This window comes from Schistocerca gregaria, chromosome 1 (genome assembly GCF_023897955.1).
Source record: "Schistocerca gregaria isolate iqSchGreg1 chromosome 1, iqSchGreg1.2, whole genome shotgun sequence".
NCBI lineage: Eukaryota > Metazoa > Arthropoda > Insecta > Orthoptera > Acrididae > Schistocerca > Schistocerca gregaria.
The window spans coordinates 197,178,136-197,204,376 of NC_064920.1; the positions used below are offsets into that span (position 1 = coordinate 197,178,136).

The 26,241-nt window shown below is 42.1% G+C and overlaps 1 protein-coding gene across 2 annotated transcripts in view; it reads right to left on the minus strand.

The window, feature by feature from the left end:
* Nucleotides 1-26,241, minus strand: part of LOC126336572 (kinase suppressor of Ras 2) — a 166,985-nt gene that overhangs the window by 37,159 nt on the left and 103,585 nt on the right. For both annotated transcript variants that reach the window (XM_050000428.1, XM_050000437.1), the window contains exons 13-14: nt 25,438-25,623; nt 14,079-14,212 (exon numbers count right to left, since the gene is read on the minus strand). In XM_050000428.1, the coding sequence (XP_049856385.1) occupies nt 14,079-14,212; nt 25,438-25,623 (320 nt within the window). The remainder of the gene's footprint in view (nt 1-14,078; nt 14,213-25,437; nt 25,624-26,241) is intronic.

The window sequence follows — 26,241 nt, forward strand, 5'->3', positions numbered from 1 at the left end:
AGAGGATATAAAATGTAGACTGACAGTGGCAAGGAAAGCATTTCTGAAGAAGAGAAATTTGTTAACATCAAGTATTGATGTAAGTGTCAGGAAGTCGTTTCTGAAAGTATTTGTATGGAGTGTAGCCATGTGTGGAAGTGAAACATGGATGATGAATAGTTTGGACACGAAGAGAATAGAAGCTTTTGAAATGTGGTGCTACAGAAGAATGCTGAAGATTAGACAGGTCGATCACATAACTAATGAGGAGGTACTGAATACAATTGGGGAGAAGAGACATTTGTGGCACAACTTGACTAGAAGAAGGGATCGGTTGGTAGGGCATGTTCTGAGGCATCAAGGGCTCACCAGTTTAGTTTTGGAGGGCAGTGTGGAGGTAAAAATCGTAGAGGGAGACCAAGAGATGAATACACTAAGCACATTATAAAAGATGTAGGTTGCAGTACGTACTGGGAGATGATGAAGCTTGCACAGGATAGAGTAGCACAGAGAGCTGCTTCAAACCAGTCTCAGGACTGAAGACCACAACAACAATGACAACAACAACAACATGCATGCATGTTGCAGTCGAAGAGTCATTTATGTCCACTATTTTGATGATGGTGGTATCGAATGCTTAAATTAACATCGTGAAACGATTAGCATTTAATATTTGAAAATTACAGTGACATAAGTATACAAGCTCTGCATGTACAAGGCATCAATACAGAATACAAGACTGCAAACAAAACAAATTTCTCAGGAGGTAGAATATTCAACAATACAGTATACTGCAGGCACAGAGAATGTAATAGAGATGTTTGGATTAGAAGAATCTGAATTACTTTACAAATACCCAAATACAGGTTTTGAAACAAAGCTACCTTCTCAAAACAAACTGCAAAATACATGAATATTTTCTTCTACATTGCACTTTAACATTTCCTTTTAAGGTAAAAGCCACACTGTACACACAATTCCTTGCATTTTAAGTAGTTTACTTAATATGCATGAAAATACCTAAATTATGTTCATGATCTAATATATGTTCTCTGAACTAATCTTCCAATTTTAATTTTGATGATGAAAGGTTCATAAGATGGCAAACTGCATTACATATGGCACAAACATAAACATTAAGTAATGCAACAAGTCGATCTGTTATCACAACCTTTATTTAGCATTTACATTCGTTGGCTTCAACAACTCGCAACCTAAAGTATCACCTCCCAACCTACCCTATAATTAGTGCTAGGCCACACATTAGTCTGTCACTACAACCAAAACTTCAGTACGGGGTCCAATACAAGCTAGCCCCTTTTCCTTCACCACAGTTTCATTTAAATTGTGAAACCTAATTTCACATGAATGACATTCCACCTTCGTTTCAGCGATGGCATTCATTTAGAACTGTGAGCTTTTCAAATGAATTTTCAAACTGTATGCATACATATTCTACAGAAAATAATGCAAATAAATTTTGGAAATTTGAATGGCCTAAACTGTTTTCTTAAGCTGGTTCTTTAATTAACTGATAAGAGCTCACGGCAGTGTGACCGCAGCAACATCTGTTTGCCGGGTAGTTGAGGGCTCTCTTATACAATGTTAGCTCTAGATGCCTGTGATGACCCTGCGAATCCAGGTTGGGTGGTGCTAGAATTTCTGTGCCCACAGCAGTGTGCCCACCTTGAAGACACTGGCCTCAGTGAAGAAATGCATTGGTAATGGATTAAAAACATGCAAGAGAGTGAGGTGATGGGCAGCCATGAAGTCACTCTGACATGTTGCAGACTTCAGTCTGGATAGCCCTGCCAATTATTAGAAGACCCCGTGCATGTTATATGCAGTGTCAGGCATCATTTCCATGTGAGCATTGGCCACAACAAAATCTACCACTTGCTCCAATCTAGTCCATTGAGCCAAGTCTACCTGATAGAACACTTGCACAGGGTGCATTTTATTCCTTTTGCTGTTTCGTGAATATTGATTCTAAAAGCATGAAAAAGGTCCGACTCCAAAATATTGTCCACTTTGGCATCAGCCACCATCAGAAAATTTACTGGAAAAGTAACTTTTTGTAAGTAAAACTGGAAGGTCTCCTAGCAAGGGTATCTAATGATGTCCACAGGACCACAGGTTTGTCTTGTCTGCCTGCAAAGGAGGCACCCCTAAAATAACGTTTAGAAGATTGATATAGCAAGGATGCAGAAGCAACAGTGTCCAGATGTAATGTCACAGAGTACCTGCCTGTGAACACATCTAAGTACATTTGCTACATTTCATCCTCAGAAGTCGGCACTTCTGTAGTCTTTATTACACACTTGGTGCACTTCAACAGATTGGGACATATCTGCATTACAACTGCTAAAACAAATCTCTTAAAAGTGCCCTTTTATTCCAATCCACGGCATGTTGTGCGCCAATGTCAGCACATGTTGTGTATGTGTCAACTGACACAATTTTTACACATGGAGAATGGCTCTGCTGCTGACACAGCCACACATGTTGGCATAACTGTTTATAAGCAGGTAGTGGCTCTACTGTACTGGATAACCGGTACTGAAGAGCTGACTATTGTGACATCATCTTGCATCATAAACAAACCATAGGCAGACTCAAGGGATTGAACTATCCACATTATTTTCATTACCGACAGGTCTGGTTTCTACCATGTGTGGCTTCTCAGTTCAGTGTCAGGTGTAAGATGCAGTACGACATTTCTGCTTACAGAGAGTGCACGATTCTGCATGCACAAATATTTAAAATTGCATTTCCTACTTAAACCATGTAGGTTAACAGCCTTGTATGCATACGATTGATTGGGGACCTTTCCTTGTTGGCAAAATTCTAACCTGGCTGCAATAATGTTTCTCTTCATCAAGATATGTTCTTGCAATCAAGAAAAAATTTTAGGCAACTCAAATCCTGTCAGATTTGTTAATGGCTGTGGTTTTTGTATTAGGTGATAAAGTTCAGAATTCCATGATAAGAATATGGTCTTTTGTCTTTTTTGTATCAGCAGCTTGACAAGCAAAGAACTATAAGTGCAACTGTTGATGGTGAGCACCCCGATCTTCATGCTGTTCATTCAATGGTGGAAAGGCTGCAAACATTGGTGGTGCAGGAGACATTCATCCTGCATTTGCTAACGTTTGCACTGCCAGTCATTTATCTGTCATTAGCTACTAATAATCCTGTTTGTTTTGCCTTAGGAGCATGTTATAAATGTTCTATAGTTGAAAACCCAGGCTCTCACCTAATAAAGTCCACAGATCCCTTACTAATCACAACTTTTGTAAAAGGTGACACACTATTGATCACACCCACACACTTCAGGAAGAGCTTCAAATGGACCCAGTGCCAGCTTGTATGCCAGAGGGCAAGTGTGAGCATCAGTGCCATCTGAGCAGTGGCGCCACAGCTGTCAACAGTAATGCTATGCCAGTTGTCCTGTTTCCATGTTAACGTCGAGTGGTCCACTACACTTTTCTTGCATCAAACATATTTCTGCCTGAAGTAGTATATTTCTGAAATTCAAATACTTGTTTTCACACGATCAAAAATTTCTAAAAAATTTTGGCACAAAATAATTAAGAATTAAAATTTCCCTCAGGGGAACAATGTTACTCAACCAAACAAATCTCACTTGAGTTGGCAGTAATATCACTAATTTATTGAAAACTATAGAAAGGGGAGGCAAGAGTATCTTCCTTTGTAATTTAATGATGTTGATCACAGAAGAAAATGAATTTGTGAGTGAGGGGTTGAGACTCTCCACCCGGCTCTAATCTACAGCATCCTTGCGGTTTTAAGCTGTACCCCAAAGCTTTCAAGACAGCAGCAAGGAAATGGCTCACACCAACGGCAGAACAAAAGAGTTGATGAGAGAGATACAACAATACAAGAACAAAACAGTAAAACAGGATAAAACAAGTTCTGTAGATAAAAAATACACTTAGTTCTCATACAACCATACATGCTTTATATCTGAGTAGTTTCTAGGGCGTAGGACAAATCTGTTCTGCTCAAAAAACACACAGTATCAATGCAGACTTCTTTTAAATTTTAACTAAAAGCTGTAGTTTTCACAAATTTCCTTCAATTACAATAATATGCTTTAGGCATAAGAAAACTTTACACAGGATTGCCTACACATTCAAGCAGTGGTAAGACTTATCTACACTACTGTTGATGAAACTTTAATGTCATGTGAGGAGAAAAAAATTGATCGTTACAAAGCAGATTATAATCTTGCAGGTATCTTCACATTCTTCAAACACATTATTATTATTATTATTATTATTATTATTATTATTATTATTATTATTATTATTATTATTTTCATTTTTAAGAGTTGACTACACTTTATAGTGGGGCTGCCAAAAGAGCTACTCTTCATTTGACACACTTTTGTTCAATTGCCTTTACTTCCACAATTATGATTAAGTGATGTGATGCATTAAAATGATGTTTAGTTCATCAATAATCCTGTTTATTCAATACGATGCCAGCTACACTGTCAATATTGAAGTTTTCAATAGTCTTACCATACAGTATACTCTCATTCCCCCCCCCAACACACCTCTTTTTGCAAGAGCTGGCAGCAAAAATCATGCTCTGTAAATACACACACAATGAAATGTTCCACCTACACTTACAAAATGCAAACAAAGTCCCGCATGTTGCAGTCTCCATTTTATTAGCAAGTATTTAATAGGTGCTAAGAAGGTAATCCATAGCTTGACAACTCTTATATAATTTAAGACTTCTGTTCTTGTCTAAATATCCTCCTTATTTACTCAAATTCTTTGTGTGTTAGCTTCCATTTTGCCATATACTCAACACATCCTACTTGAACTACTTAATCCTACACCCTTATATCCAAATCTAAGCACAATATATCAATATTGCCTGCCACCATTGAACTCTATTCCTTTCTATTTAATTTTCCACTTGCAAAATCACACCCACTGTCTGTTTCTCTCCTTTCTCTTTCTCATGTCCCATATTTGGCTTCTTCTTCCCTTCCTTCTCGATCAGTAATTATTTTCTCCTTTTGTCTTCCTTCGACCCCATGACTCTCAATGGGTACGTAAGAGGTGTACACCTTTGCTTCCATCATTTTACCCCAATATTTGAGGCTTTAATTAAACAAATTGGTTACACATATATCATTCAAAGTATTTTCCATCACTGGCCACTACCTTCTCCCATCTTTTGGGTAGTGTATGAAGCCTGCATCGAAAAAATGGTTCATCTTTTCAAGTGATCCACGAATCGATGCAATTTGTGATTTCTTCACGAGATTGGGAGTGTCAGTCAGCCAGGCCAAGCCCCATTGACCTAAACAGGTGATAGTCAGAGGGAGCAATGTCTGGAGAATACGGCTGGTGGGGTAGGACTTCCCATTTTAACATTTCCAAGTATGTTTTGACCTCTTTTGCAACATGGGGTCAAGCATTATCGTACTGAAAAATCACTTTATTGTGCCTCTTGATGTATTGCGGCCGTTTATCTTTTAATGCTTTGCTCATATGCATTAATTGCATTCGATAACGAGCACCTGTGTTTGTTTCACTTGGTTTTAACATCTCATAGTACATGACGCCGAGCTGGTCTCACCAAATGCAGAACGTGATCTTGGAGCCGTGAATATTCGGTTTGGCCATCAACGTGGATGCATGGCTAGGATATCCCCATGATTTTTTGTGTTTAGGGTTATCATAATGAACTCATTTTTCATCCTCGGTCACGATGCGATGTAGATATCCCTTCTGCTTTTGCCTCTGAAGCAACTGTTCACAAAACATACATGCCGTTCAACGTCTCTTGGTTTCAGCACACATGGGACCCAAGTTCCTTCTTTCTGAATCATGCCCATAGCCTTGAGAAGTTTTGAAATGGCTTGCTGTGTTATTCCCACTAATCATGCCAATTCTTCCCGAGTTTGATGCAAGTCTTCACTCAGCAATGTCTCCAATTCTGCATATTGAAAAACATTCTCTCTTCCACCACTATGCCGGTCTATGACATTAAAATCACCGTTCTTGAAGTGTTGAAACCACTCACAACTCGTTTTTTCACTAATAGCATCCTTACCAAACATACTTGAGGGCATTCAATGAGACTCAGCCGCTGTTTCCTTCATACTAAAACAAAACAGTAACACCTCCTGCAAATGACGAGAATTAGACTCGTAAACTGACATTTTCAATCAAGAACAGCTTTATGATGCAGAAACAAATCGACTAATGTTTGAATGAGGTTACGTTGACCGAGGCCCGAGCTAATTGCCTGACATTTGTGATCTGTTTCTTTTGACCGCTACTTACCGGTGCCGCCACCTATCGGCAAACAGCGGAAGCAAAGTTGTACACCGTGTATATTTATGCTACCTCTTCCAAAAGGTTGCTTCAACAGCGTCCCGGAGAGGAGCAGCCCCACTGGAGCAATCACTGCTGTGACTTGGAGCCCACATGGTGAGGGAAAGGAAATACTCTGATCCCTGACTGCATTAAGCCGCAGCTGATGCAACAATCAGTGTTCAATGGCAGCTATGGTCAGCCACAGAAGTCCAGTCCCTCAATTGGAGGATACATTTGTAATTCTGCTAAAAAGAGATCAGCTGGAGAGACAAAGTAACAAATGAAGAGATTCCAGAATGAGATTTTCACTCTGCAGCGGAGTGTGTGCTGATACGAAACCTTCTGGCAGATTAAAACTGTGTGCCGGACCGAGACTCCAACTCGGGACCTTTGCCTTTCACGGACAAGTGCTCTACCAACTGAGCTACCCAAGCACAACCCACGCCCCATCCTCACAGCTTCAATTCCGCCAGTACCTCCTCTCCTACCTTCCAAACTTTAAAGAAGCTCTCCTGCGAACCTAGCTGAACTAGCACTCCTGAAAGAAAGGATATTGCGGAGACATGGCTTAGCCACAGCCTGGGGAATGTTTCCAGAATGAGATTTTCTCTCTGCAGCACAGTGTGCGCTGATATGAAATGAGGTGCTTAGAAGAGTAGGAAACCAGATCTCTGTGGAGGCACATCCAAACAAGAAGAGAGAAACTTGTAGGGCACATCCTACGACACAAACAACATCATTGGAACAATAGCAGAAGAAGCTATTGAGGAAAGGAATCGGCGGGGGCGACCAAAGATATACATGTAACAGATTATGAATGATGTTGGATGTAAGAGATACGTGGAAATGAAGAGGAAGGCAGACAGAAAGGAATAGAGCTCTGCTGCAAATCAATCTCATGGTTGAACACTAAAAGAAAAGAAGAAGAAATACAACATACAGCATCATTTTACATGTCTTTACACAGTGCATTATGAGCAGACAGAAGGTGAAGCACGCAGAGAACTAGCAGCCAAGCTTAAGAACAACATACCAGGAGACCTAAGTCTAAAAAAGAATTCTCAAGACAGATGTTACAGAAATACTTAACATATGATGTAAAGCATTCATACTATTCAGGTGAATGACATGGTAGAAAACGGAACTGAGGTAGCAGGTCGAGAAACCTACGAAGTTGTTCACGTGATAGCAATAAGTGGCAAGCTGTTTTCTATAAGATCTCTCCAAAATGATGTCTGGAAGCAGTAATACAATGTTTGTTTCCAATGGAGCTGCAGCCAACTGAAGCAAAGAGTGTCTTGTCCAATCCTGGATGTCATAACGAAGTCAGAAACACAGCTCAGGAAAAAAGCCAAGAACTTTGTTGTATTTTTGCAAGCACTTGATGACAACACAGATATACGTAACTGTGCTGTACTTTAAGTATTTGTGCATTGTGTAGATACGGAACTGCAAGTAACGGAGAAACTCTTGGATGTGGTACTGCCTGATTACATCCAACAGGACGTGACATTTCTGAAGCTGTTTGTGAATCAGTGGACCATATGAATTTGCCTTAGTAAAAGCTTCGTTCTGTAGCCATACACGGTGCACCACAAATGATCAACTGTCATCAAGGTATTGTTTCTTGTTTGAAAACTAACCTCAAGAACGAATTTGGGAAAGACACATTGACTGTTCACTGTTTCATTCGCCAAGAGGCATTGTGTGCTGAAAAAGTGGAGCTAGGTGGTGTAATGAAAATTATGGTCAAGTGTGTAAATTGTGTGTGGCATCATGGTTCAAATAACTGCCAATTCAAAGGATTCTTGAAAGACATGCAAGTGGAGTATGGGATCATACCTTACCACAGCACAGGTTGTCGATTTAGCTGGGCACAGAGTTCTTGATGTTTTCTTTGCCATTTGTGAGCAAATATCTCTCTCAAAATGAAAGGGGAAGAAATGTGTTGTCTGAAAGATTTATAATGGACAACATATCTAGTGTTCTTAGCCAACACAACTATACAACAGAATAATTTAAATCTGTCACTGCACAGCAAAGAGCAACTAATACTTGACGTGCATGACCAAATCACAGTGTTCATGGAAATGGGATACGGAATTCTAACACTCTTCACATCTGGCTGAAGGTATCAGTTTCAGTGATTATCAAGCCAAGATAAAGCAGCTCATCATGTCTTTAAAACAAGAATCTGAGACAGAATGAAGGCTTTCCCAATCGGATGACATAGCTGCTGGTAAACCTTTTGGGATGTGAGGTCATGGTCCAAGAAACTCTTCTGTTCCTGACGTTTCATGCAGGACATACTCAGAGGTGCTCGTCCGAAACGACAGAGTTTCATGGACCACGACCTCACATTCCGAAAGGTTTACCTGCAGCTAATAATCTGAGAGATCATCATCTCTGAAATGGAAATTAAATTGTTCAGCACTGCTTTCTCGATTTAACTGAATGAGTTGTCATTATCACTCCACTACATGGAAATTATCAGTTTGCAAAATTCAACTATCATGAAAGGTATACACTACAAAATTCTGAAATTATCACAATGGTTTCATTCATTGCAGCAAAAAACATTTCCCAAGCTCCACAGAAACACTGCACAGATCTGTGCACATTTGGATCTATGTATTACTGAGAGCAATTTTTTCGGCAATGAAAGAATAAAAATCAAAGAAAAATTTTTTCTTCAGGTTGCAACAATGAAGGCCATCCCTCCACATTAACACTGAACACTAGCACCTGGCAAATCCATTGTTGCGATGGAAAAAAGAGTAAATTAATTTTAGACACCCAGTAAGTGTGTGCAATTTCTTTTAAAAACAGATGCTTCTTTTTTATTTTCTTAACTTCCTATTTCCCCGAGGTAGCATGTCGCTATGCTGCAGCTGCTAAGAGCACTATGTTGGTGATCGTGCAAGCTGCATAAGGCAGATCAAGAGGGTTGCCATGCCACCAGCCCACCTGACTGTTCACAGTGAGCGACAATCTGTGGAGGAAGGAGCACTCCACGCCTCAGCACAGTGCTCATGAGCTGGAGCAGCCTCTCCTACAAAGTTCACTTTATATAGTTAATGACAATTTTGGTTGTGCATGATGAAGGCATCTTTCTCCATGTCTATTATTTAACTTAACCCTTTACTTACAACATTTTATACAAGATTTTAGTTCTTAAAATTATTTGCTCCAAAAGCAAAGTAGTAGTTTTCACAGCACAAATACATCAATAATGAGGTGACATACTTTTTATTGTATGGACTGGAAAATAGTTTGATATTTCAGATATTACTACCTTTTCCTTCTATTTCAGACATGACTATCTTTTCCTTCTTTGTAGCAGTTTTCCTGTAGTCATAGGAGTTGAATGGATATTTCATTACCAGGAATAAGAGTGGGCAACGGCTCGCCGCAGTGGATACACCGGTTCCCGAGAGATCACTGAAGTTAAGCGCTGTCAGGTGTGGTCGGCACTTGGATGGGCGACCATCCAGGCCGCCATGCGCTGTTGCCATTTTTCAGGGTGCACTCAGCCTCGTGATGCCAATTGAGAAGCTTCTCGACAATAGTATCGGCTTCAGGCAAGAATACCATCATAATGACCGGGAGAGCAGTATGCTGACCCCACACACCCTCTATCCGCATACTCCTCTGAGGATGACACGGCATCCGAATTGTGTACACTTCATTATTTGTGTTATTGTATTTTCAATGTTTGCGTAAACTGTGAGGCAGAAATGGTAAAACAGCCCGACATTTGCCTGCAGGAGCAATGAACATCACCTAAAAACCTCAATGCTCGCCAGTGTACTAGACCGATGATCGCTAATCAAACGTTTGAATTCTGGCTCACTTCATTGTCTCATAAGCTAGCATGACATGCACTAAGTTATACTAACATGTCACTGACATTTTAGACATATGTAAGCAAAAATATACCATCTGTCTACATTATCACAGACATTGCTTGCCAAGATTCCAGCTATAAACAATAATTTAAATGTTAAGAGAATTAATAAAATCATCACTTGAAAGTAATTACACAGCAGAATAAAAATGCACAGAAGATGAAAAAGTAATTTCTCTCAGTACCTTTTTTTTTCTCTGAAGACAAACTAGTTATAGGGTGTAGCATTTTATTTAAACTGCTCTACCACTAGAACTATTTATGAAGACATTTTCAGAGATAAATAACAGTAGATCCATACCATGTGTAAAACACACATGATCTCTTAAAATGAGCTTTCAATGTGACATAGTTTAATGCAATCTTCAAAACAAAGTCCTGCAGTCCAGTTTATTCCCTTTACATTCCAGCAGTTTTATTATGAGACACAGCCTTGAATAAATAAGAACATCTTCCATTGCCTTCTCAGTGGCTTGATAAAGAAGAAATGCATTATATTCTAAAGTATTTAGTAGCCTTCTATACATTTTCACTTAACACTGATGTAAATAAAATAGAAAGAAACTTCCAAATGGGAAAAATATATTAAAAACAAAGATTCCAAGACTTACCAAGTGGGAAAGTGCCGGCAGACAGGCACAATTAAAAAAACACACACACACACAAACACACACACAGAATTTCTAGCTTTCGCAGCCGACGGTTGCTTCTTCAGGAAAGAGGGAAGGAGAGGGAAAGACTAAAGTATGTGGGTTTTAAGGGAGAGGGTAAGGAGTCATTCCAATCCCGGGAGTGGAAAGACTTACCTTAGGGGGAAAAAAGGAAAGGTGTACACTCGCACACACACACATATCCATCCGCACATACACAGACACAAGCAGACATTTGTAAAGGCAAAGAGTTTGGGCAGATATGTCAGTCGAGGCTGAAGTACAGAGGCAAAGAAGTTGTTGAAAGACAGGTGAGGTATGAGCGGTGGCAACTTGAAATTAGCGGAGGTTGAGGCCTGGCGGATATCGAGAAGAGAGGATATACTGAAGGGCGAGTTCCCATCTCCGGAGTTTGGATAGGTTGGTGTTGGAGGGAAGTATCCAGATAACCCGGACGGTGTAACACTGTGCCAAGATGTGCTGGCCGTGCACCAAGGCATGTTTAGCCACAGGGTGATCCTCATTACCAACAAACACTGTCTGCCTGTGTCCATTCATGCGAATGGACAGTTTGTTGCTGGTTATTCCCACATAGAAAGCGTCACAGTGTAGGCAGGTCAGTTGGTAAATCACGTGGGTGCTTTCACACGTGGCTCTGCCTTTGATCGTGTACACCTTCTGGGTTACAGTACTGGAGTAGGTGGTGGTGGGAGGGTGCATAGGACAGGTTTTACACCGGTGGCGGTTACAAGGGTAGGGGCCAGAGGGTAGGGAAGGTGGTTTGGGGATTTCATAGGGATGAACCAAGAGGTTACGAAGGTTAGGTGGACGGCGTAAAGACACTCTTTGTGGAGTGGGGAGGATTTCATGAAGGATGGATCTCATTTTGGGGCAGGATTTTAGGTAGTCGTATCCCTGCTGGAGAGCCACATTCAGAGTCTGATCCAGTCCCGGGAAGTATCCTGTCACAAGTGGGGCACTTTTAGGGTTCTTCTGTGAGAGGTTCTGGGTTTGAGGGGATGAGGAAGTGGCTCTAGTTATTTGCTTCTGTACCAGGTCGGGAGGGTAGTCGCGGGATGCGAAAGCTGTTTTCAGGTTGTTGGTGTAATCGTTCAGGGATTCAGGACTGTAGCAGATTCGTTTGCCACAAAGGCCTAGGCTGTAGGGAAGGGACCGTTTGATATGGAATGGGTGGCAGCTGTCATAATGGAGGTACTGTTGCTTGTTGGTGGGTTTGATGTGGACGGATGTGTGAAGCTGGCCATTGGACAGATGGAGGTCAACGTCGAGGAAAGTGGCATGGGATTTGGAGTAGGACCAAGTGAATCTGATGGAACCAAAGGAGTTGAGGTTGGAGAGGAAATTCTGGAGTTGTTCTTCACTGTGAGTCCAGATCATGAAGATGTCATCAATAAATCTGTACCAAACTTTGGGTTGGCAGGCCTGAGTAACCAAGAAGGCTTCCTCCAAGTGACCCATAAATAGGTTGGTGTATGAGGGGGCCATCCTGGTACCCATGGCTGTTCCCTTTATTGGTATGTCTGGCCTTTGAAAGTGAAGAAGTTTTGAGTTAGGATGAAGCTGGCTAAGGTAATGAGGAAAGAGGTTTTAGGTAGGGTGGCAGGTGATCGTCGTGAAAGAAAGTGGCATCAATGGTTACGAGGATGGTTTCAGGGGGTAACAGATTGGGTGAGGATTCTAGGCGTTCGAGAATGTGGTTGGTGTCTTTGATGAAGGATGGGAGACTGCATGTAATGGGTTGAAGGTGTTGATCTAAGTAGGCAGAGATACATTCTGTGGGGGGCTTGGTAACCAGCTACAATGGGGCGGCCGGGATGTTTGGGTTTGTGAATTTAGGAAGTAGGTAGAAGGTAGGAGTGCGAGGTGTTGGTGGGGTCAGGAGTTTGATGGAGTCAGGTGAAAGGTTTTATAGGGGGCCTAAGGTTCTGAGGATTCCTTGAAGCTCCGCCTGGACATCAGGAATGGGATTACTTTGGCAAACTTTGTATGTAGAGTTGTCTGAAAGCTGACGCAGTCCCACAGCCACATACTCCTGACAATCAAGTACCACGGTCATGGAACCCTTGTCAGCCGGAAGAATGATGATGGATCGGTCAGCCTTCAGATCACGGATAGCCTGGGCTTCGGCTGTGGTGATGTTGGGAGTAGGATTAAGGTTTTACAAGAAAGATTGAGAGGCAAGGCTGGAAGTGAGAAATTCCTGGAAGGTTTGGAGAGGGTGATTTTGAGGAAGAGGAGGTGGGTCCTGCTGTGATGGAGGACGGAACTGTTCCAGGCAGGGTTCAATTTGGATAGTGTCTTGGGGAGTTGGATCATTAGGAGAGGGATCAGGATTATTTTTCTTCGTGGCAAAGTGATATTTACAGCAGAGACTACGAGTGTAGGACAGTAAATCTTTGACAAGGGCAGTTTGGTTGAACCTGGGAGTGGGCTGAAGGTGAGGCCTTTGGATAGGACAGAGGTTTCGGATTGGGAGGGAGGTTTGGAGGAAAGGTTAACTACTGAATTGGGGTGTTGTGGTTCCAGATTGTGTTGACTAGGATTTTGAGGTGTTGAGGGGAGTGGAGCTGTACTTCCGCCTAGACTGACATCTCTGCCCGAACTCTTTGCCTTTACAAATGTCTGCTTGTGTCTGTGTATGTGCGGATGGTTATGTGTGTGTGTGTGTGTGTGTGTGTGTGTGTGTGTGTGTGTGTGTTTTATTTATTGTGCCTCTCTCCCGGCGCTTTCCCGCTTGGTAACTCTTGGAATCTTTGTTTTTAATATATTTTCATTTAACACTTTACACTTAACACTTTTCTTTCCACTAGGAGAAAGTAGTTAGCGATTTCTTCCCACCTGCTCACTTCCCAACCAGTAACAAACTGGCATGTCGTCTGAGATATTTACATGCTTAACTGAGATGGTAATGTTGCCCATAATCAACAGACAGAAGAGAAACACACTCAGACTGCAACAGATGATTACATGGTCTCATTGCCTTCAGTGGAGACATTCACCGCCCACGAACAGCCATTCGGAATCCCAGCTAGAGGGTTTAAGACATTGCCTCTTATGTTACTGGTACCAGATACTTCACTGGTCATTACATTATTTGGAAAACACAACAACAGAACTGCATAATAACGTAAGGTAACAAAATAGTGAGTACATTACCTATTTCCATAGCACAGCTTTGTAACACTGAACAAGCCAAAGTCAGTGATCACAACCTTCCCATTTTCTAAGAATATATTCTTGCTCTTCAGATCTTTGTGAATGATGCCTCTTGCATGAAGGTATCCCATTCCCTGAGAGAAATAAGCAGATAAATAAATGCTCCGAGAACTTTCAACCATGAAATTTCAATATTCTATCTTAAATACACTGCAGAAATTTATACTCTTATTCACAGCAGTTCTCTCAATACTATTGTTAATTTGGATACACACTAAATTATTTATTTATTCAATACATTTATTTCCAAGGTATGTTAGTGCTATGACTTTCACTCTTATATGTAACAAAACTTCCCCCTTAAATTAGCTGAACACAAAGTATTGCATCAACTAAATGATAAATTTTACAATCACATTCTCTACAAATTTAAGACTCTTTAGTTATGAGGATGATGATAAAGACAAAAAATACAGATAACATTTAATACATCAGAATAGCAACACATTTATGGCACTTACTGAACAGTTCATTCAGGCAAGGGAATGGAAATAATTAAAGTGAAAATATAATATAGGTATGTTCAGACTAGGGCAACATTAGAGAATACAAAAATAGGCAGCAATCAGGAACTTTAAAAAATGGGAGATATATGCACTCCTGGAAATGGAAAAAAGAACACATTGACACCGGTGTGTCAGACCCACCATACTTGCTCCGGACACTGCGAGAGGGCTGTACAAGCAATGATCACACGCACGGCACAGCGGACTCACCAGGAACTGCGGTGTTGGCCGTCGAATGGCGCTAGATGCGCAGCATTTGTGCACCGCCGCCGTCAGTGTCAGCCAGTTTGCCGTGGCATACGGAGCTCCATCGCAGTCTTTAACACTGGTAGCATGCCGCGACAGCGTGGACGTGAACCGTATGTGCAGTTGACGGACTTTGAGCGAGGGCGTATAGTGGGCATGCGGGAGGCCGGGTGGACGTACCGCCGAATTGCTCAACACGTGGGGCGCGAGGTCTCCACAGTACATCGATGTTGTCGCCAGTGGTCGGCGGAAGGTGCACGTGCCCGTCGACCTGGGACCAGACCGCAGCGACGCACGGATGCACGCCAAGACCGTAGGATCCTACGCAGTGCCGTAGGGGACCGCACCGCCACTTCCCAGCAAATTAGGGACACTGTTGCTCCTCGGGTATCGGCAAGGACCATTCGCAACCGTCTCCATGAAGCTGGGCTACGGTCCCGCACACCATTAGGCCGTCTTCCGCTCATGCCCCAACATCGTGCAGCCCGCCTCCAGTGGTGTCGCGACAGGCGTGAATGGAGGGACGAATGGAGACGTGTCGTCTTCAGCGATGAGAGTCGCTTCTGCCTTGGTACCAATGATGGTCGTATGCGTGTTTGGCGCCGAGCAGGTGAGCGCCACAATCAGGACTGTATACGACCGAGGCACACAGGGCCAACACACGGCATCATGGTGTGGTGAGAGATCTCCTACACTGGCCGTACACCTCTGGTGATCGTCGAGGGGACACTGAATAGTGCACGGTACATCCAAACCGTCATCGAACCCATCGTTCTACCATTCGTAGACCGGCAAGGGAACTTGCTGTTCCAACAGGACAATGCACGTCTGCATGTATCCCGTGCCACCCAACGTGCTCTAGAAGGTGTAAGTCAACTACCCTGGCCAGCAAGATCTCCGAATCTGTCCCCCATTGAGCATGTTTGGGACTGGATGAAGCGTCGTCTCACGCGGTCTGCACGTCCAGCACGAACGCTGGTCCAACTGAGGCGCCAGGTGGAAATGGCATGGCAAGCCGTTCCACAGGACTACATCCAGCATCTCTACGATCGTCTCCATGGGAGAATAGCAGCCTGCATTGCTGCGAAAGGTGGATATACACTGTACTAGTGCCGACATTGTGCATGGTCTGTTGCCTGTGTCTATGTGCCTGTGGTTCTGTCAGTGTGATCATGTGATGTATCTGACCCCAGGAAAGTGTCAATAAAGTTTCCCCTTCCTGGGACAATGAATTCACGGTGTTCTTATTTCAATTTCCAGGAGTGTATATATATAACAAAGATGATGTGACTTACCAAACAAAAGCGCTGGCAGGTCGATACACACACAAACACACACAAACAAACACAAACATACACACAAGATTCGAGCTTTCGCAACCGGCGGTTGCTTCGTCAGGAAAGAGGGAAGGAGAGGGAAAGATGAAAGGATGTGGGTTTTAAGGGAGAGGGTAAAGAGTCATTCCAATCCCGGGAGTGGAAAGACTTACCTTAGGGGGAAAAAAGGATAGGCATATACTCGCGCGCACACACACACACACACACACACACACACACACACACACACACACACACACCACCCCACACACACACACACACACACACACCACCCCACACACACACACACACACACACACCACCCCACACACACACACACACACACACACACACACACACACACCACCCCACACACACACACACACACACACACACACACCACCCCACACACACACACCATCCATCCATCCATCCATCCATCCATCTACAGACACTAGCAGACACTGTGACGCTTTCTATGTGGGAATGATCAGTAACAAACTGTCCATTCACACGAATGGACACAGGCAGACAGTATTTGTTGGTAATGAGGATCACCCTGTGGCTAAACATGCCTTGGTGCACGGCCAGCTCATCATGGCATAGTGTTACACCGTCCGGTTATCTGGATACTTCCCACCAACACCAACCTATCCGAACTCCGGAGATGGGAACTTGCCCTTCAATATATCCTCTCTTCTCGTTATCCACCAGGCCTCAATCTCCGCTAATTTCAAGTTGCCGCCACTCATACCTCACCTGTATCTGAATTCTTTCAGGATACAATCTTAATTTATACGGTTTACCTATCCAACCCTGATTAAGAACTTTTATTCTGTTCAGTATCCTTCACAAACAGTTAAATACATACTGAGACAATGAATAAGAATGACAAGCTATACCACACCATCATCGACAACATCGACAAATTCCACGACAAAATATAGGTTTTGGAACTGGCCCTTTTGTCAACTTTGAATTGAACCAAGAGCAGCTAAACAAAGGCAGCACTAATTCTGCAACAACTCCACAGAAGCAGGCCACATGGTCAGCTCCACACCACAGTGCAATAAACATGCTTACAAAAGTGGAAGATGATTTTAACATCAAATTGAAAACTCTGTCGTTCATGGAAATTCTTGCATGCCACAGCAATATGTAATGAATTTCCGAGATAAACTGAAAGTGTGATTATATCGGGCTAAGAAACTTTAGCAGTACCGGCGAACAGTTTAGCCATACTCGCCCGCCGGACACAGTAGCTTATCTGCACTGCCTTTGCAATTACGAACATCGCTGTTTAGGCCCACCCAACTGCAAACTCGGCTCACAGTAATGGAAAATGTATTCCATCTACAAGTTACTGATAATCCCAAATAATTTTCTTCAGTGATCAGTAATTTGGACCACCAAACAACAGCATTAGTTTCAAACATTACAACAGAATAAAAAACGAGTTGATTTCTCACTGTACAAAATCCACCAATCTCAGGATCAGACAAGTTATATACCATAAAAAATGTGACGAGAAAATCCCATCAGAGTTCTGGAGCTATCTACTTAATTTAGTATACACCTCCACAGTGTCTGATGATTTGTTGCTACTCATATGGCAGCAAGAACTACTGACATTAAGTACAAACAGTATTCACAGTATACAGCGATAAATTGCCCAACAAACTGCTTCAGGTCACCAACAATTCAATTTCTATTTTAAGTACAAATCTCCCAAACAGTTGCCATAGCAGCATTGACACACTGCCAGCTGAACCTGTCTGATTCCTGCCAAGTTCCCCCAAGGTGACACCTTCAGATTGAGTAGCCACTACGCAACAACACTTGTCAAGTGCTCCCGAGGAAATCCTACGTGGTGGCAACATAGCTGTGTATGTAGCAGTAATGACGGGGCACTGATAGTCAACCCCAGACCCAGTTCAATCTGATGTCACAGCCATGAGACAATGGCCAACAGGAACAATGCCCTCAGGGTACACTGGTACCACAGATATTTTGGCCAACATACTGCAAAGTATATGTGACCGTGCAGTTACCCAAATTGTAATTGTGATCTGAGTTAGGCATGACAGACTGCATGTCAGACAAAGTGATGTCCATACAGTAACATATTCACACAACATCAAACAAAATTCAGGTGGAATCTGCACCACAACAGCTAGTGCATCCATGGTAGCAGTTGAGTGCCTACAAACTATCCTCAACAGCCACCTAAACATGCACATCCTACTGTCATAATACTTTCTGTGTCAGACAGGCATTGACACTGTCTTTGACTTCAGCATGCTGTCTGCCACCTACATTCTGAAAACAGGATATTCAAGCATGGTTGAAAGCAGTTAACAACTCCAAGATCAATACCTTTGGTCCCAAAGTATTCACCTTTGACTTTGGTCTTTTTTTGTATTTTGTTTTTGTGTTGTGTGGCAGAGGGGTTATGGGTACATATTTCATAATTTCACATTTTTAGCTTTGTCGCATGCAATGTCTTAGGTTTAATGTTTTTGCTATCTTCTTGACTCAATGTTCTGGTATGCTTTTGTTGGTGAATATACTGAATGTTCAAGATATTTAAGCAATGGTCTGTGATGAGTTTATGGTAAGCAATAGACTGTGAGGGGCAGGATGGCTTTGAGGCTACTATCAGAAGGACTTCCAAAAGACAAATCTGGAAGAAGTGACATTTCATGAGGAACAGAGTAACTGTCATTATACTGCACACAAGCATTCATTGCTAGAACAGAAGCCCCATGTTTTCAGCTCTTGCAACATACTGAACTATAAACAAAAAATTTTGTTTGCTGCATTACAGGAAAAATGAGGACTTCCTATAAAATTCTTATCCTAGTACGATAGAGGATAATAGGAAATAGACAATATATGTGGCATAATATGCTAATGAACGTATAAAGTGATAACTGTTGTAGAAGCAAATGTAGAAGCAAATGTAGAATAAGTATTTGTCATTGATAATGGTGAAACAAGACACTCATAGGGAAGTACTGCCTTAATGGAGTGGCGATACAAGTAGTAGCAGTAGTAGCAGTAGTAGTAGTAGTAGTAGTAGTAGCAGTAGGAAAGAACAGCAACTGCATGCCAAAAATATCACAAAACTAAATCAATAATTTTGGGATGCAAACAAATTTAATTAAAGCAAACTGACTGGCTTTTGCACACAATTTTACAATAATGTAAGACACACTGATTTAAGTAGTCATTCAAATAAATCTTCTGGAAAAGAAACAGTGAACAGAACTAGTAAAATTTCAGCTGAACAAACAAATTAATGACAAATACAGATATCTTTGAGGAATTATGTGGCAGAAAGGACTACAAAAATTTGCAGTAGATGTAAGAGTTAATAAAATGGAAAGGGCATTTGGTCTGACAAAAAATACTGATAACAAGAAATACATATCTAGAAAACAAAACTAAACAGTTTACCACAGTGGTGTTGATATATATGTGAATGATTAACAATTAACTATAAATTCGACAGAATAGAGGTACTACAAAAACAGATTATCATCAAAATAATCGGTACAATACAAAATAAAGATGGTTGGAAAATGAGAGGAAACAAGCACATATACATCTACATCTACATCTACATCTACATCCGTACTCCGCAAGCCACCTGACGGTGTGTGGCGGAGGGTACCCTGAGTACCTCTATCGGTTCTCCCTTCTATTCCAGTCTCGTATTGTACGTGGAAAGAAGGATTGTCGGTATGCTTCTGTGTGGGCTCTAATCTCTCTGATTTTATCCTCATGGTCTCTTCGCGAGATATACGTAGGAGGGAGCAACATACTGCTTGACTCTTCGGTGAAGGTATGTTCTCGAAACTTCAACAAAAGCCCGTACCGAGCTACTGAGCGTCTCTCCTGCAGAGTCTTCCACTGGAGTTTATCTATCATCTCCGTAACGCTTTCGCAATTACTAAATGATCCTGTAACGAAGCGAGCTGCTCTCCGTTGGATCTTCTCTATCTCTTCTATCAACCCTACCTGGTGCGGATCCCACACTGCTGAGCAGTATTCAAGCATTGGGCGAACAAGCGTACTGTAACCTACTTCCTTTGTTGTCGGATTGCATTTCCTTAGGATTCTTCCAATGAATCTCAGTCTGGCATCTGCTTTACCGACGATCAACTTTATATGATCATTCCATTTTAAATCACTCCTAATGCGTACTCCCAGATAATTTATGGAATTAACTGCTTCCAGTTGCTGACCTGCTATTTTGTAGCTAAATGATAAGGGACCTATCTTTCTATGTATTCGCATCACATTACACTTCGCTACATTGAGATTCAATTGCCATTCCATGCACCATGCGTCAATTCGCTGCAGATCCTCCTGCATTTCAGTACAATTTTCCATTGTTGCAACCTCTCGATACACCACAGCATCATCTGCAAAAAGCCTCAGTGAACTTCCGATGTCATCCACCAGGTCATTTATGTATATTGTGAATAGCAACAGTCCTATGACACTCCCCTGCGGCACACCTGAAATCACTCTTACTTCGGAAGACTTCTCTCCATTGAGAATGACGTGCTGCGTTCTGTTATCTAGGAACTCCTCAATCCAATCACACAATTGATCTGATAGTCCGTATGCTCTTACTTTGTTCATTAAACGACTATGGGGAACTGTGTCAAACGCCTTGCGGAAGTCAAGAAACACGGCATCTACCTGTGAACCCGTGTCTAAGGCCCTCTGAGTCTCGTGGACGAATAGCGTGAGCTGGGTTTCACACGATCGTCTTTTTCGAAACCCATGCTGATTCCTACAGAGTAGATTTCTAGTCTCCAGAAAAGACATTATACTCGAACATAATACGTGTTCCAAAATTCTACAACTGATAGACGTTAGAGATATAGGTCTATAGTTCTGCACATCTGTTCGACGTCCCTTCTTGAGAACGGGGATGACCTGTGCCCTTTTCCAATCCTTTGGAATGCTTCGCTCTTCTAGAGACCTACGGTACACCGCTGCAAGAAGGGGGGGCAAGTTCCTTCGCGTACTCTGTAAAATCGAACTGGTATCCCATCAGGACCAGCGGCCTTTCCTCTTTTGAGCGATTTTAATTGTTTCTCTATCCCTCTGTCGTCTACTTCGATATCTACCATTTTGTCAACTGTGCGACAATCTAGAGAAGGAAGCACAGTGCAGTCTTCCTCTGTGAAACAGCTTTGGAAGAAGACATTTAGTAATTCGGCCTTTAGTCTGTCATCCTCTGTTTCAGTACCATTTTGGTCACAGAGTGTCTGGACATTTTGTTTTGATCCACCTACCGCTTTGACATAGGACCAAAATTTCTTAGGATTTTCTGCCAAGTCAGTACATAGAACGTTACTTTCGAATTCATTGAAAGCCTCTCGCATAGCCCTCCTCACACTACATTTCGCTTCGCGTAATTTTTGTTTGTCTGCAAGGCTTTGGCTATGTTTATGTTTGCTGTGAAGTTCCCTTTGCTTCCGCAGCAGTTTTCTAACTCGGTTGTTGTACCACGGTGGCTCTTTTCCATCTCTTACGATCTTGCTTGGCACATACTCATCTAACGCATATTGTACCATGGTTTTGAACTTTGTCCACTGATCCTCAACACTATCTGCACTTGAGACAAAACTTTTGTGTTGAGCCGTCAGGTACTCTGTAATCTGCTTTTTGTCACTTTTGCTAAACAGAAAAATCTTCCTACCTTTTTTAATATTTCTATTTACGGCTGAAATCATCGACGCAGTAACCGCTTTATGATCGCTGATTCCCTGTTCTGCATTAACTGATTCAAATAGTTCGGGTCTGTTTGTCACCAGAAGGTCTAATATATTATCGCCACGAGTCGGTTTTCTGTTTAACTGCTCAAGGTAGTTTTCAGATAAAGCACTTAAAAATATTTCACTGGATTCTTTGTCCCTGCCACCCGTTATGAACGTTTGAGTCTCCCAGTCTATATCCGGCAAATTAAAACCTCCACCCAGAACTATAACATGGTGGGGAAATCTACTCGAAATATTTTCCAAATTATTCTTCAGGTGCTGAGCCACAACAGCTGCTGAGCCCGGGGGCCTATAGAGACATCCAATTACCATGTCTGAGCCTGCTTTAACCGTGACCTTCACCCAAATCATTTCACAATTCGAATCTCCGTCAATTTCCTTCGATACTATTGCACTTCTTATCGCTATAAACACGCCTCCCCCTTCACTGTCCAGCCTATCTCTGCGGTATACATTCCAATCAGAGTTTAGGATTTCATTACTGTTTACGTCTGGTTTCAGCCAACTTTCTGTTCCTAGTACTATATGGGCGTTGTGACCGTTTATTAATGAGAGCAGTTCTGGGACCTTTCTATAGACGCTTCTGCAGTTTACTATTAGCACATTAATATTGTTATTCCTTGTTGCATTTTGCCTACTCCTGCCTTGCCGCGTCTCAGGAGGCGTCTTGTCGGGCCTAGGGAGGGAATTCTCTAACCTAAAAAAACCCCATGTGCACTCCACACGTACTCCGCTACCCTCGTAGCCGCTTCCGGCGTGTAGTGCACGCCTGACCTATTCAGGGGGACCCTACATTTCTCCACCCGATAGCGGAGGTCGAGAAATTTGCACCCCAGCTCTCCGCAGAATCGTCTGAGCCTCTGGTTTAAGCCTTCCACTCGGCTCCAAACCAGAGGACCGCGATCGGTTCTCGGAACGATACTACAAATAGTTAGCTCTGATTCCACCCCGCGAGCGAGGCTTTCCACCTTCACCAACTCCGCCAACCGCCTGTACGAACTGAGGATGACCTCTGAACCCAGACGGCAAGAGTCATTGGTGCCGACATGAGCAACAATTTGCAGTCGGGTGCACCCAGTGCTCTCTATCGCCGCCGGTAGGGCCTCCTCCACATCTCGGATGAGACCCCCCGGCAAGCAGAGAGAGTGAACACTGGCCTTCTTCCCCGACCTTTCCGCTATTTCCCTAAGGGGCTCCATCACCCGCCTAACGTTGGAGCTCCCAATAACTAATAAACCCCTCCCCCCGTGTGCCTGCTCGGACCTTGCTGAAGGAGCAGCCACATGTCCACTCACAGGCAGAGCGGGCGATGCCACACGGCCAGCCTCCACATTGACCGTCCGCCTCGTGCGCCGCGAACGCCGCTGAACCCGCCACTCCCCTTGGGGAGAGGGTGGCCCAACCGCGCCCGGTACCCGCGAAGATGTCTCGACAGCAGGGACAGTGGGTGAAGCATCTAACACCTGGGGTGCACCATGCGACGCACCAGACTCCCCACTGCCGCTACACTCCGAGGCAGCAGCCTGAAGACGGCTGACCGCGGCCATCAACACGCTCAGCTGTTCGCGAAGAGTGGCCAGCTCCTCCTGCGTCCGTACACAGCAGCCACACATCCTAGCCATCCTAAGAAATCAATTTACTATAGAGTGTTAATCAGCTTTTAACTAGACTGCTAATTCACTAAAGGCGGTTGATTATTGACTAAACTGTGATTGCTAACCACTTCTTGTAGAAACAAGGAAAATAGCACTACCTGTCTCTGGACGGTATTGAAAACAAACACTAGCACTACGAGCACTATGACTGACTAAAGGGACTCTCTGACTGTATTCGAAACACACACGAGATCTATGGAACACTTAATAGCACTCTACTATTAAAGCTTCCTAAAAGCAAAAACACGCAGAAGAAGAAGTGACAAGTAAGAAAAATACAGATAATACTTAAATTAAGGTAGCTCGCTGCACAGCAGACGTGAAGCAGACGGCGGTTAGGACGACACTGACACTACTGGCACTATGGCTGACTAAAGGGACTCTCTCTGACTGTATTCAAAACAAACACGAGATCTATGGAACACTTAATAGCACTCGACTATTAAAGCTTCCTAAAAGCAAAAACACGCAGAAGAAGAAGTGACAAGTAAGAAAAATACAGATAATACTTAAATTAAGGTAGCTCGCTGCAGAAATACAGAAATACAGGGAAAATATTAGATGCTGTGGCAAAGCAAAGATTAAGATTAACCTTCTATGGACACCTCTACCAAGTGAACTATAGCAGACTACAGAAACTAATGTTCTGGTATTTCTAGAAAAAATACACACACTACAAAATGGATTACAGAAATGATGAAAGAACTAAAAAGAAACAATAAAGAATAAGAAGTAACAGAAAGAAACCTTTTCAAGAATAAAATACTAAATTTAGAAGGCTATCACTAGGTGGAAGAACTTAATCTGCACATAGGCAGAAGAAAGGAAAATAGAACATGGCAAGAAGATAAAGGAGTACTGGAAAAACTGGAAAGAAGAAGAACCAAAAGTTGTTACCACACGCCTATAGTTGGTGACACTAACAATGGCCATTGAGTTTATGTTCTGTGCACTTATGTCTCACATTCTCCGACTGCCATTAAGTTTTCAGTAGTGTTCTGTGAGCTCTACTGCGAATGTCTTAGTCAATGTGAACATTAAACGTGACTGCAGCAAGCTATTTAGTGAATTTTCATTCAATCTGTTGCAAATTGTCACTGCTCATTCTAGTGGTAAGCAATAAATGTTACATACACAACCAAGAGACATACTTGGCACGATACATGCTTTCTTCAGTGCAAAGTATGTGTACGTGTGTGCTGCACCTGTCACTTAGAACCAGCAATAATGCAATTCCCGTATGTGCCTCAACCTATGGGAAATGCCATGGTTCATGAATCGGACTGTAGTTGATCAATTACATGAGGTCGAGATCATGACCTTGTAGAAGAGAAGTATATTTAAATAACTTTTGCATTTATAGTGTCTTCTGTAGCATGAATCATTCACGCTGAAATATGTACAACTAGTAGTAGTATATTTGAACATTGCTACAATGAACCTCAACACTAAGTTGAATTCATAACCCAACACAAATAGTTTTATGAACATCTTAAACAACAAGTAACAGCAGCATATAGTACATTCCATGATAACCACTTAGTGCTATTTATGTTTACGTCTACTCTCATTCATCAAATCTTTCTTGGTAGTCTCAGTTAACAGTCTTCCTCTACACCCTTTTTGTCAATATTTATTAAAGAGTCAAAATGGTTTTCAGCATTCAAATAATTATAAGCATGAAGCAGCATATAAAAACAGGGAATTTTATTCCTCACAGATGACACACATTCAGAACACGTATCTTAACCTAATGAAACAATAATTTTAATTACCTGAGATATCTGCTGAGCAACAATAGTGGTTTTGTTCATATTAAACTTGTCTTTACGCAAATGTATGTGTGTATACAGCGTCATTCCTTTACACATACTTGTCACTATAGCAAGTCGTGGTGGCTTCATACAAGCACCCATAAAAAGAACCAGGTTTTCATGCCTTGTCTTCCGGAATGTTGCAACCTATCAAAGACATTTGTTTTTTCATGAGAAATTTCTGTCACTTGAAGCGTATTACTTAAAACAAATTTCTTACACACAATACTACTGTGAACTCTTAAAATTAACAGTTATTGTAATCTTTTAAATTCCCCACTGGATTCAAACAACAAAGTTAAATCAATCATAGCTCCTCTTTTTACGAAGATAAAAAAGGATGCAAGGAAGATTATGGATTAATATCATATGAACAATGAACTCATTAAATACAGAGTGCATGCTTGGCCTTAGAAGAAAATTAGCAGTGTCCTTTTCACAGGATTTAGCCCGAGATTTGCCTTAAATTATTTAGAGAAACCACGCACAATTTATATATGTATGATCAGACTAAATTCAAACCCAGCTCTTCCAAATGAGAGCCCAGTGGTTTACACTGTGCCACCTCACTAGGAAACACACTAGTTTCCATCAATCAGTCATGACTATTAACCTTGCGAAGGCTCTCCTCTGATAGCACAGCATGAACAACTATCACCAAAAAGAATGAAACTGTAAATGACAGTTTCAGTACAAACTCAAATTTGTTTGTACCACATCATAATCCTTGTAGTCATCTTGCCCACTATTTTATAATTTAAAATC